General features: G+C 37.3%; 2 protein-coding genes and 1 long non-coding RNA gene across 6 annotated transcripts in view; 1 reads left to right on the top strand and 2 right to left on the bottom strand.

Annotated features, from left to right (window-relative positions):
* Nucleotides 1–8,927: 8,927 nt before the first annotated feature.
* LHCA6 (PSI type II chlorophyll a/b-binding protein (Lhca2*1)) lies at nucleotides 8,928–11,371 on the bottom strand. The gene is made up of 5 exons (XM_010274496.3): nucleotides 11,231–11,371; nucleotides 10,654–10,815; nucleotides 10,412–10,449; nucleotides 9,212–9,726; nucleotides 8,928–9,097 (listed from the first exon to the last, which is right to left on the bottom strand). The coding sequence occupies exons 1-5, from the start codon at nucleotides 11,281–11,283 to the stop codon at nucleotides 9,080–9,082; spliced, it is 786 nt and encodes a 261-aa protein (XP_010272798.1). The 5' UTR covers nucleotides 11,284–11,371; the 3' UTR covers nucleotides 8,928–9,079.
* Nucleotides 11,372–11,532: 161 nt separating this feature from the next.
* Nucleotides 11,533–14,843, top strand: LOC148791495 (uncharacterized). 2 transcript variants are annotated; one of them, XR_016076336.1, is made up of 3 exons: nucleotides 11,533–11,925; nucleotides 12,034–12,239; nucleotides 14,704–14,843. It is a non-coding gene; the product is annotated as an uncharacterized LOC148791495 (long non-coding RNA). The 2 variants fall into 2 exon arrangements; XR_016076335.1 differs by having other exon boundaries at nucleotides 12,034–12,311.
* Nucleotides 13,096–15,879, bottom strand: part of LOC104608483 (ubiquitin fusion degradation protein 1 B-like) — a 55,376-nt gene continuing 52,592 nt past the window's right edge. For all 3 annotated transcript variants that reach the window (XM_088888022.1, XM_010274493.3, XM_010274494.3), the window contains 3 exons: nucleotides 14,680–14,903; nucleotides 13,715–13,962; nucleotides 13,096–13,528 (listed from right to left, as the gene is read on the bottom strand). In XM_088888022.1, coding sequence (XP_088744148.1) covers nucleotides 13,442–13,528; nucleotides 13,715–13,962; nucleotides 14,680–14,903 — 559 coding nt within the window. In that variant the 3' untranslated portion in view covers nucleotides 13,096–13,441. The remainder of the gene's footprint in view (nucleotides 13,529–13,714; nucleotides 13,963–14,679; nucleotides 14,904–15,879) is intronic.

The raw sequence follows: 15,879 nt of genomic DNA, 5'->3' as shown, positions 1-15,879 counted from the left end.
AAAACCTGATATTTCCATATCCATATACCTATCTATAATATTATAGAGAGAGTTTTATTTTTAATTTTTTTTATTTTGGTAAAAAGATATTCATTAAAAGGGATCCAATAGAAATAGATGGAAAGACCTTCACATAACTTCATAATATCATCTTTGATGAACACCAAATCAGGGAGACAAGGGTTGCTAGAGTTCAAGAGCTGATTGATTAGCTGAACAGAGTCTAGTTCAACCATGACATTAACAAAGTCTTTAGATTTTAGAACTTTTAATGCTTCAAAAAGAGCAAGCCCTTCAAATAGTCGCAATTGGCCCACCTACACACACTATTTAAATCTCTTGCAATGAAGAACCCGAGTAGAAATTTATTAGGAGTCAAAAAAAACCCCATAAACATCCAGCTTTAAAGAACCCAATCTTGTAGGAGCAACAAAAAATAGGAGGAATCTCTTATGATTTAATTGAAGAGCTTTCCAATCTCTTATGTATGCAAGCTCAGAGATATCTTTATTTTAGAGATCATTTCACACTCTTTGCTTTTGTTCTTTAATTGATGATTGAAATTTTCTTTTCTAATATTTATCCCTGTCTTTTTGTTAATACTTACATATGATCCAGTCCACAATATTCTATAGCTCTTGCCCCTCTTTACTTCTATTGTAAAAGGATAGAAATGAAGGATTGTTGGTGAGGCTAAACCATCGTTGTTGTTGTCATTTTTGCACCAAAAAGATTGAGTGCATTGCAAACTTAAGATTCAACCCATTTCTTGTACTCTTCATTGCTATCATATCTGAAACAAACACACTATTGGTTTTGGTTCTCATGATATTTTCCTAAACAGGAAACCAACTTTCTAATCAATCATCAAAGAACATAAAATCTAGAGACCAACCCCATTACTTAGTCTTCAAGATAAAAAATCTTAAATTGTTTGAAACTATAGAGCTTACTTAATCACACGATAGAATCTTTTACGCCTTTCTCTCTCTCTCTGGTGTTGCTGTTTTTTTGTCCCTATTGTTGAGATGAATCTTTTCACCATTTACACACTCTTGCCTTTGCTTTCTAAACTTCCAACATTAATTCAAACTATGACAAGTAAATACTAAAAGGTACATATCTCTGTATCTCTATCATCTTTAACTCTACTACATGTTTACCTATGTTTCATTATTTTTCTTTTTTTATAGATAAAGCTTAATAGCTAATCATAAATTGATTGAATATGTAAATGTAGTAGTAGTAGTGGGAGGAGGAATTACTATATAGTCTCCACTTTCAAAGTAGTATGGATGAGATTTGAAGTAGTACTGATGGATGAGCTCCATGTTTCATGAGGGGTAGAGTGACCGATGTTAAGATACAGTTTTGGAGTTATCTCTTCCTCTCTTCATTTCCTTATTACTTTCTCCAAAATGGCTTTTCCTCTTATATTGTTCAAGGAGTATTATTTCTTTGTTTCACAAGGAAGTAAAATTAAGAAACTAAATTGAAAATGTCAACTCTCACTCTATATTTTCATGAAAAAAAATATTGAAAATTTTTAATATTTGGACTAGTCTTTAGTGGACAGTTGCAAACGTCAAAATTAAGCTAGGGAACTTGTAGATTTTGTTGGGCATTTAGTGCTACAGGAAAGGGCCAACTTTATATAAACTAGCAAGCTTGTCAGCCTTATCAAACAACAGCTTGTGGATTGTGATCACATAGCTCAAGTCTTTCATGAATTTAATTGTAGTTCAACTTACAAAAATTCAAAAACATTATTGCTTCATGGTTCATTTTTGAACTGATGATCTATTACATGTTTGTATTATTCATTACATGTTTGATTTGCAATTATATAATATTTAACTTAAATATATATGTGCAAACACATTCCAGTTTACTAGTGTTTGTAAAAATAAATAAATCACAATTGGTTGCAAGTTTTTGGGTATCATGGCGTAGGACCCATATAATATATACATAATATCATCTATCAAAAAATATAATATATACATAAAAACATAGTAATATTAATTATACATATATTCAAAATATATAATTATATAATATATATATATATATTGCATATTTAATTTTTTATAAAAAAAATTAAAAATTGAGGCCAAAAAAGTTTTTTTCCGAACAAAAATAGTAGGCTAAGGTACCTTTGCCCCTTGGACTGCATAGATCATAAAAAATTACCAAAAATTTGAAAAAATCTGCTCCGGTCTTTGTTAGAGTAGTGAGTCGGGTGATGAATGACTTGTATCTGCAAGTAGACGTTAAAACGTCTGGGTTGAGGACCCAAATGAGAAAGCTTCGATGGTCAAGTTAGTACTGAACTAAGAGATAAGAGCAGAGAAGAAAAAGAATAGGAGTCAAAGAGCTAATGAAAGTGTACCATGTGAGGGCGAGAAGTTACCCTTATATGGGCTTTGGGGATCGGCTAGAACATCCCCGACACACTCGGAGGTAGCGTGCCTTAAACACTGAGACCTTGGGGAACATTTGAGAACAATCACTAAATCGACCACTTGTCGTTTCCCTGAGAAGCGGGGGAGACTCATGTAACCGTCACTACGTGGACAATGTGCCCTCCAAATATCCCGGTGGTTTGAACGGAACAAAGCAGGTGAATCATGCAGGTCAATCCCCATTAGGTCGGATAGTTTGTCGAATGCTTGGGCCACATAAAGCGCTTCAAAGTGGTCACCAACATCTCAGGTCGGTCCTCCTGAACTATATAGAACCGAGCTCGGGAGTATTTGGTCATCGTGAACCGTTTGCTAATGGATATTTTCCGAGGTATTGCCATGTTAAGTGCTGAGTTGGTCCGAGGTGACTTGGGGCTGTCTACATGGCAACAAATGAATGGTGTACCATTTTCACCCATCATCACTTATAAAGGTACATAGGCAACGGGTGCATCAAGATTAAATTAAATTGGAATCTATAAGTCAAAATCCAACTTCTGTTTGCAGTTGCCTTATGCACATCAACAGTTTCTAATCTGAATCCAGTTGGTAGAATTGAATACAGTTAAGGCATTGCCCACCCCTACACCCTCAACTACCAAACATGCAAATACAAGAATTAAAAAAAAAATAAGGTTAAATTGCTGAAACCCCCTTTGGTAGAATCTTTTAAAAAATGCTTGAAATGCCCAAAATACCCATATAATTCCTATTAGTTTCTATAGAATAAATAAAATAATACAAACTTTATAACAACTAAAACAAAGAGAATTAAAAGCTACAGCTTTACTTTTGAGTGATTTGAGGCCATATGTGAGAAAATTTAGAAAATAAATATGAATTTTGGACATTTTTATGCCTATTTTTAGAAGATTTTTCCAAAAGGGGTCTAATTGCAACTTTATTGTTGGGTGGTAAGAATCCAAGCTTTTCCAATAGGTATATGTACAGGGGTATAGTATTGAGACACATGGTAGAAAGCTGCAACAACAGTAGTTTTTCCTCTCTAAGTTTTGACCAAAGTGATCCCCTCTGGAGGGTAAGCCATCCATTCAAACGACTACATATATGACCTTTAGGTGATGGTCTCATGGATCACTTCGCAGGTTAGCTGCAAATTAATTGAAAAAAGAAATTAGATACTAAACCATCATGAATTCTTATTGAATAGCCTACAAAGACAATAGGAGAAAAAGTTGCAAAATAGGGCTTACCAAGTGAGGTTTTTCTTTTAGTTTTCAGTTCAGCCTTTCTCCTTGATTTAATTATTGATTACTGTTTATATAAATACCGAAATATGAGACGTTCCCTCCCACTTTATCCACTTAAGAGGCTTAGATTTTAACACAGATTGAGAGAGTTAGAAAGAAGCATAACAGACTCCCACGGTTAGAAATTTTTTCCTTCATTAATACCTCTCAGCGAAGTCTTTTCTTTTTAACAAATTCCCTCCCAGAATTTGTTACAATCAACAATAGTTTCTTTGACAATTTTCCGCCATCATCCAGTCTAGAGATCTACTTGCCAAGAAAGGAACCATACTAGCATGGGCAAAGGAGAAACAAAGGAGTGGTAATATATCTAAAATGTGATCATATAAATTGATAATTGATCAAATTATAAAATTTATAGGGATTTAAGAAACTGGTTGCTTTCTTAGATTTCAAGCTAAATCATTTAGGCGGTACTTTAGAGTTACGGTTGCGCTGCATCATCCTCGTTAGTGACGCCGGTCATTCACTCTTATAAGAAGCTACTGGGAGCTCGACCTAAGGGGGGCAGCACTACTGACTTTAGGTCACCAAGTCGCACGGGAGCCTTAGAAGGCTCGACCGACAAGGGGTGTCCGTGCAGTCTGTTGGCCGCCAATTCCTGCGGAAGCCACAAAGAGCTCATCTTGTAGAGGGTACCTCACAAAGAGGACTGATGAGGTTTTATCCGAATTGAAATAAAGTCGACAGAGCTGCTTAGTCTGTTGGCCATAAACTTCCTCGATAGTCTTTGAATTCATAAAAATGGAAATTAGAAAGTGAGAGCTTTAGTTTCTAAAATGTGAGAAATTAGCTTTCTAGAAGAAGAGGACTTCGTCGTTCAAAAGATGAGAACTTAGCTTTTTGTAGCGTTTCCCACAGACGACGCCAATTGATGAATCGATTTTTGGTGATGTATCAATTTTTTGTGCTAAGTACCTCGTCATTTAATCTGCTTCCAAGTGGCCAATGACTCAGAGGCCGAAGTGAACTTTTGCTAGATGAGGACCTGGATGCCAAGCTGACCAGGCCGAGCTGGGTAGGTTAGGTGTCGAGCTTACCAGAAGGCTGAGCTGCCTATTAAGTGCCGAGCTGACTAGAGCGTCGAGCTGCCTATTAGGTGTCGAGCTGCCTATTGGGTGCCGAGCTGACCAGAGTGTCGAGCTGGCTGGTGGCGAGCTGGATTGATTGTTGAGCTTCGTAGTTATTTAGAGACCTGCAGAGAACCAATGTCAGAGGACCCGAGGTGGCTAACCTGGCGAGGTCGCTCTGATGCTTAAGTCAGTACTCTCATAGTAGACTGCGAGCTAAAAATCACAAAGTATGAGAGCTAGAATATGCTTACTTGCCCCCCCCCCTATGCCATTGGGGTTGGTGCATATCCTAAAAATCGTGGGAGTGTTAGGATATGCATGCCGAATTTGTCGGCGAGCACGTCTCGCAGGTCGCCAGGTCGGCGCCTAGGCCAAGCCGCCAGTTCGCGCCTGTGCTAGGGCCAAGCCGCCAGTTCGCGCCTGTGCTTGTGCCAGGCCGCCAGGTCGGCACCTAAGCTAGGCCTCCAGGTCACGCCTGGGCCAAGCTGCCAGTTCGACGCCTGGGCCAGGCCGCCAGTTCGCGCCTGTGCCAGGCCGCCAGTTCATGCCTGGGCCAGGCCGCCAGGTGGGACACCATCAACTTGGCTAAGGCAAGTTGTTGCCTTAGTGGTTTCGGGTGTCACCTAGTTGTTCCAATGTGCCATGTGTCACAATACCATTGGAGGGCCAAATCCGCCATCATCAGCTCAGTTTGAACTTGGATTTTTACTTTGAAATCAAACTTCTGAAATTTACACTAACTAATTCTATGCTACCTTGTTAGTGCTTTGTGGACCAATAACTCAATCTATTCATACCATGGTTTTCAAAACCGGATTGGACCAAAGGTCGGACCGAAAAAATCGGGAATCGATCATCTGATCAATTTTATTTTTCCCCAAAACCATTAATTTTGATCAGCAAACTGTTGGTAACCGGACCCCTGACTAGTTCGATTTTAAAAACCATGATTCATACTTGTTAAAGAATGGATACAAGAGAGCTCTTTAAAATTACAACAAAGTTGGAGATAGCCCAATAATAAGACCATGCAACATGTCACATGTGCTAACATCTTTTTATACAAGGTTTTCTCATGTAGTTCTCCATTGCATCAGGGGGAACTGTATAGAAAAGGTTTTCCACTTTTCCTACAAAGGGAAAAGTTGTGCCTGAGAGTGAAGCACTCACATAGGAACTTTTGAAGGCCACCATGGCACCAATAAGTAAAAAAATTGAAAAAAAAAAAACTGAAAGCCTTAAGTAGACGAATGTTTCTCATATAATATATGCATTTGTAAGAAAGACAAACTTTACGGCTATGATTTACCTCAAAGAAGCTTAAAGATTCCGTCGTTGGTGCTGTCTTGTCGGTTTGGAGAGGAATGAAGATCAGAAACTTTGCTTTCATTTTCACGAGAATCGGTGGGCAAAATACTGAAAGAAGAGATGGATAGCGAAGAAGCTCGCAGAGGAAGATTGGCATTGGAAAAAGAGAAATGAGAGATACGGCATTGAAAAAAATAAAGGGAGCATGACCGATCAGCCCAGATGAGAATTTTATAGCCCCAAAGGTTTATAGGGGGAGAGGCTAGTAATAGGGGGGCTGGAATTTAGAATTCTACATCGTATGTATTCGTACTTGTCCGAAAGAAAAAAAGGGAGGATGCGTGTCCTGAAACATAAAATACATGCCAAAAAGCCTAAAATTGACAGATATGATTTGACTGTTTTTTAATTATTTAAATGGTTTTGACCGTTTTTTAATTTTTAAATTTTTTTTATTTTTTTGTTAAAATGGGCCAATCATTCGGATCGAACGGTCGTACCGTTCGAACTGATAACCCAACCCCTGACTGGTTCGATCACCAGTTCGTTTTTAAAAATCATGATTACAAGGATGAACTAGTGCTTTTGAGTGGTTGTGTTGTGTCAATGATAATGAATCGTGGGATTGATTCCTTTTTCTTGGTTATGACTATGGCATTTTAAGTTTTTAATTTTGCATATGAATTTCTATAATGGGTTATGATATTATGTATTAAACTATTAATTAAATTTTGTGATGGATTAGTATTTAGCTATGATTATGTAATATCATTTAGGTCATAAATTTTTCAAAAAAAAAAAAACAGGTTTAAGTTATGATTATTTGAAGAATAGGTTCAAGTTATTAGTTTTTTTTTTTTTAAAAAATGTCTAGGTTATTAATTTTCAGAGAACAGGTCCAGGTCCAGGTTATTAATTCTTTAAAGAATAATTAATTTTTCAAAGGACAGTTCATGTTATTAATTTTTTAAAGAACAAATTTAACAAATAGACCTTGGAACCAACAATGCCAAAACCGACCCCCCTACAAGGTAGGTTTTAGATTTTGCCATGGAACCAAATCAAACTGATCCATGATTATCCCTAATGTACATTACACGGGTCCCGTTAGTGTTAATAATAGCAACAAAAAAAGAGGACATGACAGCCTGGCATGGAGGGCACTAGGCTAAGGACAAATGGCAGCTAATAACACACCACTTGGGGGTATTATGGCTCCATGTGGACTACATGAATCAAGAATGGTTTTTTTTTTTTACACCCGGTTCAGGAATGTCAGTTTAGGGTCTCCTCTACCCCTGAACCAATCAGACCTCCGATACATCCACTGTAAGGGCAAATTAGAGGAATCCCGAAATGATACGTATCAATCAATACTTTTGAACCTTGCAATGAACCATATGCGCCAAACGTGTCAAGACATCATGAAACAAATGTCTAAGATATTAAACACGTATCATGATGGACCAAACAACCGAATTAGTCTCGAGAAGCGACCCATCTTGCTTATATAAGGGTATGCATTTACTCATTTGCCCACCATACTTATTAAACTTACACTCCTCACCCATTTGACTTGACCGTCAAGTTCTTAACCTAGGATATCACCCCGGGGATTCTGAATTTCCCATTGTGTTCATAGGAGCTCACGAGGTCCAAGGTGCTTACGACATCTCTAATTTATAAGAGTTATTTTGTTTTAAAATTGGTATAATTTTAAATTGGGAAAATTTTCGATTAATACCCTGTATTTTGGGTTTAGTGCTATTTTGATCCCTAAATTTTAAAATGTGATAATTCAGTATCCAAACTTTTAAAATGTGACAATCCAATACTTGCTGTTAAGTGGCATTTGAAACTGGCACAAATGTCGTTTAAATATTATTTAATTTTCTTTATCAACTATCCAAACGTTGATAAAAAATTAATAGCTCCAAATCTTTGCCTTTTCCATTCAAGAAAGTTGGGGTCATGTTTGAGTGGATATTTGGTGACCCCAACTTTTTTGAATAAAAGAGGGAAGGGATTTGAGACTGTTAATTTTTTGTCAATGTTTGGATGGTTGATAAAGAAAGTTGGATGACACTGTACGGGCATTTGTGTCTTTTTCAAATGCCACTTAACAGTTGGTTAAAAGTTAATTAATAGCAGGTACTGAATTGTCATGTTTTGAAAGTTTGAATACTGAATTATTACATTTTAAAGTTCAGGGACCAAAGTGACACTAGGCTCAAAATACAGGTTACTAATTGAGAATTTTCCTTTTTAAATTAAACAATTTCATTGTAGAAACTCAAGCCAATGAAGATACCACTGTTTTCAAAACCAAACCGGACCGGATGGTCAAACTGGAAAAACCGGGAACAGGTCACCTGACCAGTTTCGTTTTCCTCCAAAACTGCTTTTTCCCCAAAAACCGTTGATTTTGGTCAACAAACTGCTGAATCGGTCAGTTAACCGTTTGAACGGTTTTGACCATTTTCTAATTTTTAATTTTTTTTAATTTTTTATTTTTTTCACCAAAATGGTCTGACCGTTCGGACCATTTTCTAATTTTTTATTTTTTATTTTTTTCATTAAAATGGGCCGGCCGTTCGAGTCGAACGGTCGAACCATTCGAACCAGTAACCAGACCCCTGACCGGTTCAGTCACCGGTTCGTTTTTAACAACCATGGAAGATACCTCGTCATAAGTCTCTTGTTTCTTATATAACTTGAGAATAGTATATCTTTATGATGGATCTAGATTAGAGAAACCGAGATAAGAGTAGATGCAACCTAGGCAGAGAAGCAATAAGAGACGAGAGAGGTGTAATAAATAAATGAATAAAGAAGAATAGTGAAAAACTTCTTTTTCTCCAATGGCTTGGTTAAGTGTACAGTGAACTCTGAAATCACTATACTGAGATGAAGCCTATCCATACTCGACTTCAGATTGCTGAACTCTTATAGGCCACAATTGTTAGTGAGAGGTGAAAGCCTGCAAGCATGAGAAAATATATATTATTTGAATGTGTAATTCTATATTTTAGTTGATATCATAGTTATATCAGACGTGTCAAGTATTAAGCCAAGGATTATATGACAATATTACCGAGAAAATGTTGCAGTGTCCAGGATCAGCAATATGAGCCATCAAGTTCTCAATGGGTCCTTCTCCTGTGTAAATGGCTTGGAACCAGAACCCTACAAAAGCCAGCATTGCAAGTCGGCCATTCTTGATCTCTTTGGTTCTCAGCACCATCACTGGCTCTGGTGACCCTCTGCCCCACATCATGGGGTCAAACCATAACCCACCTGGATACCCAACATCAGGCTTTGGGTTTTTCCTGTTGGGAAACTTGGGCTCAATATCAACAGAACCAGGGTTAACGAGATCAGCCCATCTTCTGCCCTCAACCCAACCCATCAAAACCATTTGGACCACAAACAAGGTTGTGTGGTCTGCAAAGTATTCTTTAGCACCAGCATCATACCATGAAAAATTTTCAATAAAGCCCAGTCTCTCCAGGCATTCAGGAATCAGGATACCAGCTACAGCAAGCATTGCCCATCTACTGTGTATTAGCTCAGCCTGTGCAAACCATCTCAGGAGTTCAGGATCTGAACCTACATAATTGACAAAAGGGTCAGAGTCCAACTCAGTTAAATGATTTACAATGTGCCTGTTTGCATGCCTGCCTGGAATGAAACTATTACAAATACCCACTTGTTTGTTGCTTATCTGTTTGAAATGCAATCTGATTTGCACTAGTACAATTTCAAGGAAGTACAAATAAGAAAATTGTAAATTCTGGCTCACTTTTGCTTGAGTTTTTACTTTGCTTTAAGTTTTATTTTACTTCATTCACAATGCAAACAAGCAAAACAAAGTAAAATTTAAAACAAAAATAAATCAAAATTTGCATACAATTCATTTTAACTCCTATGCTTTTGCATCTGTGCAAATGCAATTGCACTGCAAACAAACTAGGCCTAAATTTGAAATTTTCAATCTCCCAAAAGATTTCAATTCAGCTCAAATCAGTCATATTCATCCTTCTAAAATATGCCAATTTTTAATTAGCTTATGCCTTCTAATGCAATGGAGGCAAACAAGAAAACAAACTATTTTGAAATCCCCCATTATCGAATTTTGCCTTAATTTTATCTAATGACCCAAATGCAACAACCATGGTTATTTTTTACTTCTTATTCTTCTTAGTAATTTGAGATTTGCAGAAGTGCAGGATATTTCTACTTGTCATTACAAAAAAAAAATTCTTAGAGTAAATAACTTGAAATTAATACTCACCTAATCCAAGAGGGTCAAAGCCAAAATCTCCAGGGAGACTGCAAAATTATGGGAGAAAATAGAATTAGATCATTCAATTCTGAGCTCAAAATATTTTCACCAGGGAGGAAAAAAAAAAGAAATCTCCCAGAATAAACATACACTGGATATGAAGTCTGCAGTGATTCTATAAAATGAGCAAGAAACAAATTTGTAGCAATACGTAGGAAAACACAAAAATAAAAGTAGTGAAGATTGATTACCTTCCATCAAGCCATTCAGGAGGAGAACTACCAGGGAACCACAATGGCCTATCTGGGGGAAGAGGTTCACAAACACTGGAGACCCCTTTAGTTGCGCTTACACGACTTCTTAGTGATACGGCTGTTGGGATGCCACCTGGCAAACATTTTTGAGCTACCTCTCTGCTTTCCCAACAATGGCGATTACACAATAGATCACAACGAACAACAAATCAATTAACTGGAATGTTAATGAAACCAATTCAAGAAATGTAGAGATAGTAGTTTTTAAATTTCAGTTGTTTTCAGCGAATGCTAAAATGGCTCCGAACCAAAGCCGGAAACTCTGGCTTCCGAGCTCTAATTTCTTTCTCAACTTAACTTTGAAACCCATTTCCTCTCTAATTTTCAGATTTCCACCGTCGCTCTAGATATGATTCTTCTTGTCAAAACTTCTGGGTTGCGTCAGGTTCTATTGATATAGTGGTAGAAGTTCGAAGTATAAAAAGAGGAATTAGTTATCTGGGTTTTCTCCTTTTTGAGTTCTAACGATCGACCTCATAAATCAACAAATTTGGAAGATGGGAAGTGTTCTAACCTGGGAGCTGGAGGAAGCTTCGATAGAGCAGAAGAAGTAACAGCCAACGCCATATGGATAACGGACCGGCCGCTGAACTCACTGGAGTCCTTGCTGCTAAATTAATGGGAAGTGCTCTCCTGACAAAGGGCTTATCCACAAAATATGGGCTCGTGATGAGCTCTCACTTAGCGCCATTGACGGGTTAACACGTGTTTTGGATATAACAGTTGGCTTCAGCATCATCCATGGGATGACGCGTGGCAAATCTTTCCACCAAATTGATCAAAAACCAGACCAAACTGAAAGCAACAAGTATTTTGTTCATTTTTAACAAAGCAAAACCGGTTCGAATCGGTGTTCCTTCTGGCTAGTAGCTACTTGGATTGGCATTTGAAAAGGATGTTGATGGAACAACTGTTCTTTCCAGCTAGTCTGATATTTGTTCAATTGATGTTTCTTATCAAATCCGCTCTATTTGGACATACTTTTTTTTTTGTCAGAATTTGGTTATATTTGAATTAAAGAAACCTACAATCCAAAACCTCCATTTAGATGAAATTAAGTGAAGGCAGTTCCAGACAGGGCAGACTTTGGCCTGAGAAAAAGATAATTCAGTCTTCTTGAGACAAGTAACAGGGCAGATACCAAAACTGAAAGCTAATGGAGGATCAAAAAAGCAGGGTAGCTCATATCAAGTTACCAACTTCCTTCAGGTGGATTTGCTTTATTTTCTATGTTACATTAAGGTTTTCTATTAATGGGTTTCATTCTATTACCGTTTTCCACTGAATTCTTCTTTGATTTGTGGGATTTTCTTTCAGATTAAAAAATTCTGTTAGTTTTCGGATCCCTTCATTTACATCAGTTTCACCAATTCGAATGGAAAGTTCAGAAGAGAAGAATAGATGCTTATTAACTCTGTTTATGTTTTTTCTACTCTCCAGTCTCCACCCTTCATGCATGAGAAAGGGAAGATCATCCCCAAAACACCTCTCTATGTGTGTTAAAGCTAGCCTTGCGTTAAACGGTGTAAATGTCTTAAATTTCTACTATGGATTCAATCTCGGTTATGTTTGAGATCATCCCCAATTCAATCTCAGTTATGTTTGAGAAAATATCTGTCGTCTTGTTCATTGAATTTCTACCATGTATTTATCCACTGTCTTGGTTATTTGTTTTCTTTGTCACAATGCATAGGATAATAAATTGAGGGAGGGTACACATTTGACCTGCAAAGAGAATGGTGCCCCATAATATGAGACATAAGATTATTACTTCCATGCATGCCACGAAATTATCAAATTCCTAAGAACAATTATTAATTTAAAGTTGTATTCTCGAAGAGAGTAAAGGCCATGTTTGGTTCACTGTCCTGAGTCTCATTCTTTTAATTCTTGTTGATTTTGTGCATGAATGAATAAGAATGAATAGCATTAGAGTGTTTAGTTACAAAATTCTTACCATGAGTCATTCTTTTTAGAATGAAAAACCAGCCCATAGCATAAAAATTGAGTAGTTTGTAGTATGAAAAATAACCATGCCTCATCTTGCTCATTTTCATTCTTTGAGGAAAATATGCCTACAAAACTGCTGTTATAGATGTTTACTAGAGGACTATCGTGGAAGTACTTTTACGTAAGCACTTTTAAAAAAATACTTTTACATGAAAGCATTTTAATAAAAATGCTATTATAAAAGCACTTTTACAAAAACACTTTATGAAAGTACTTTTATGAGAACATTTTTGTAAAATCACTTTTACGAATATACTTTTATAAAAACACTTTTATGAAAGTACTTTTATCAAAATATTTTTATGAAAACACTTTTACAAAAGTATTTTTATAAAAACACTTTTACAAAAGAATTTTTACACAGGACACTTGTCAACCTAAAAAGAATTCATTTTTAGGAAAAAAAGTGTTTGGTTCATAACAATATTTTCTCATTCTCCCTATTTTTACCTATTTTTGTCAATTTTAGAATTTCATCTTAAATAAAAATGAGAATGAATGAAAATTAAACTAAACACGACCTAGATTTGCTCCTCATAGAAGCACTCTTCATACCAATTTTCAGCCCTGTGCATAGGGAACATCTTCTGCACATGTATTTTGTCATTCATGTGGAGATGCTCCTAATGCACAGCTGCGATGTGCTGTGAGAATGGTGGCGTGAGGAGTGCTCCTAATGCACAGCTCCTAATGCACAGCTGCCAGTATTTCGTATTCATCCCCTTAATGAGTACTTTTTCCCTGTAAAAGCCTGGAACTTTGGCTCTTCTTTCTTCTGGGGCTGCTCTTGCTTGAGAGGTTGCTGCACATTAAATAAAACAAATAATAAACAGTTAAAACATAGTCTGGGGTCGGTTACACAAACTCTGCTCTATCATGAGCCATGTTTTCTGCCAAAATCTTTAAAATGGACTCCCCGTCCGTAAAAAGGGGAAACAATAAACCGAAACCCTAATTTCAAAGTAAACCTGAAGAGAACCAGACCTACCTTTTGTGCATCTTTATTCGTGTGGTTTGAACCAAATACAAGCTTTCCCTGAGTCTGACGAGAAGTGCTTTGTGAAGTGGACCCTGCTGAACTTTGCCCACCACCACTTGTAGCCACTGGTTGCTTGTCTTTGGATCCAGAGGTAGAAACCGATGGGGGTTGACACTTCAATGGTTTCCCATCCAAGCGTCTTCCAACACCAGAAAATGGGTTCAATTTTGGTTCTGCCTCAGCAGCAGCCTCTTGAACTGCAAAAACAAATTAGTTGGTTATGACAAAAGAAACATCCAACAGATCTCCCCCCCACACACCCACACACACACGAGAGAAGCCTCTATTTCTTCTGATTGCTGCTGCCTATCTACCTCTAAACCCTTGGCTATGACAAAAGGAATGAGTAGTAATATACAAATTGAGTCATCCATCATTCAACAAATCCCACTGCCTTGGCTCCTGAGTAGCAAATTTCCCATTTTGAACCTTTCCAGTAGTTAGGGGGCGGGGATTGGGTATAGACAACTTTGCTCAGTTTCCCCCCTTGAGTTAATTTTTCTATTGTACATTGCATGTCATATTGAGTATATTTTCTTTCTGATCTATTACCAATTAAAAGAAAACAATTACCAACCACGTCAACATTTTCATGATAATCTGATCCTTTTTTTGGGAGGGGGATCTGAGTATTATTTCTATTTTCATTTTTATAGTGTTGAAAGAAGTAGAACAAAAAGAAAGAGAAGTGAAAATGAATTCAAAACACAATTTATTTCTATTGCAGACCAGGATTTGGCAAATAAATAACAAGAACCAATTAAGCATGTCATATTTGTCCTAAAGCATTGAAAATAACGACTGCTAAGGTTTGAAAGTAGATGAATAGATGTGAAACCATGATGATCCTGAAACAGAGACACTGAAGTGACTGAACATAAAATGGAAATGGCAGAGTATATGAAAATGCTAACCTTGAGCTGGTGCCTTGCTTGCAGGAACAGAAGCGGCAGGTCTCTCAGGTTCCTTATAATCAAGGGGAGGTGCAAAGTCTACCTCACAGTCTGTCTCAATAATGCTTATTGCATTGGAAGGCTTTGTTACTACAATATCTATGTAGTACTTCTTATTGTTATAAGCTACCATTATACTATCCCCAGTGGTTAAGCAAGAGAAGTTCCTTAATGTTGTCTCCAAGCTACATGCAAGAGAACAGAAGTGAGGTAATCCATAACCATTGCAACATTTCAGGAAAAATCACAGTGGCAATTTTCCAAAGCAAACTGTTCAGAAAGGAAAAGTAAGTTAACAGTCAAAATAAATTGTTCAGAAAGTTGCCTTGAACAAAAAAAAAAACTGTCTTAAGTCTCCCCATTTTATTTACAAATGTATATATGAATTCCAATCAAACCACAGGTCTTCAAGGCACAATAACTAATTCAGATTAGCTGAACATGATGGCTGTTCAGCTGGTTGTGGAACCAATGATAATATTCCATGCCAGTAATAAATTCATGGACCCCACTTTGGGATGTGCAGATTCCATGATTTTATTACTGGCGTGGAAAGTTATCATTGGTTCCACAGCCCGCTGAACAGCCATCGCATTCAGCTAATCCTTTCTATTTTTCAGCAAGTATTAAAGGGTGTTTGGGAAGGATTAGCTGAATGCGATGTCTGTTCAGCAGGCTGTAGAACCAATGATAATTTTCCACACCAGTAATAAAATACATGGAACCTGCATCTCTTACAGTGGGGCCCACGAATTTATTACTGGCACGGAATATTATCTTTGCTCCACAGCCAGATGAACAGCCATTGTGTTCAGCTAATCCAAATTAGAATCCTGAGCATCAGAATCTTGTATAGCAGTAACCCCACATAGCTTCACCTGGGGGAGGGGGCGATACATATAATGTAAAAAAGATGTAGAAGAAAGAGAAAAGGTGGGAGGCAACAGAATTGTAGGTCCCATTTGGTGCATCTTTTTATGCAGGCTTTCGGCTGTTTAGAAGCCCAACTGCCCGCGCTTTGGTCTTTTCTCATTTGGTTAGGAAAAGGTCTAGCCAGATGAACAGCCAACGCATACAGCTAATCCAAATTAGAATCCTGAGCATCAGAATCTTGTATGACAGTAATCCACAGGTTCACCTGGGGGAGGGGGTGATACATTT

This window comes from Nelumbo nucifera, chromosome 5 (genome assembly GCF_055504915.1).
Source record: "Nelumbo nucifera cultivar China Antique chromosome 5, China Antique-T2T, whole genome shotgun sequence".
NCBI classification, from domain to species: domain Eukaryota; kingdom Viridiplantae; phylum Streptophyta; class Magnoliopsida; order Proteales; family Nelumbonaceae; genus Nelumbo; species Nelumbo nucifera.
The sequence above is the reverse complement of the archived record's forward strand: the minus strand, read 5'-3'. Positions and strand labels throughout refer to the sequence as shown.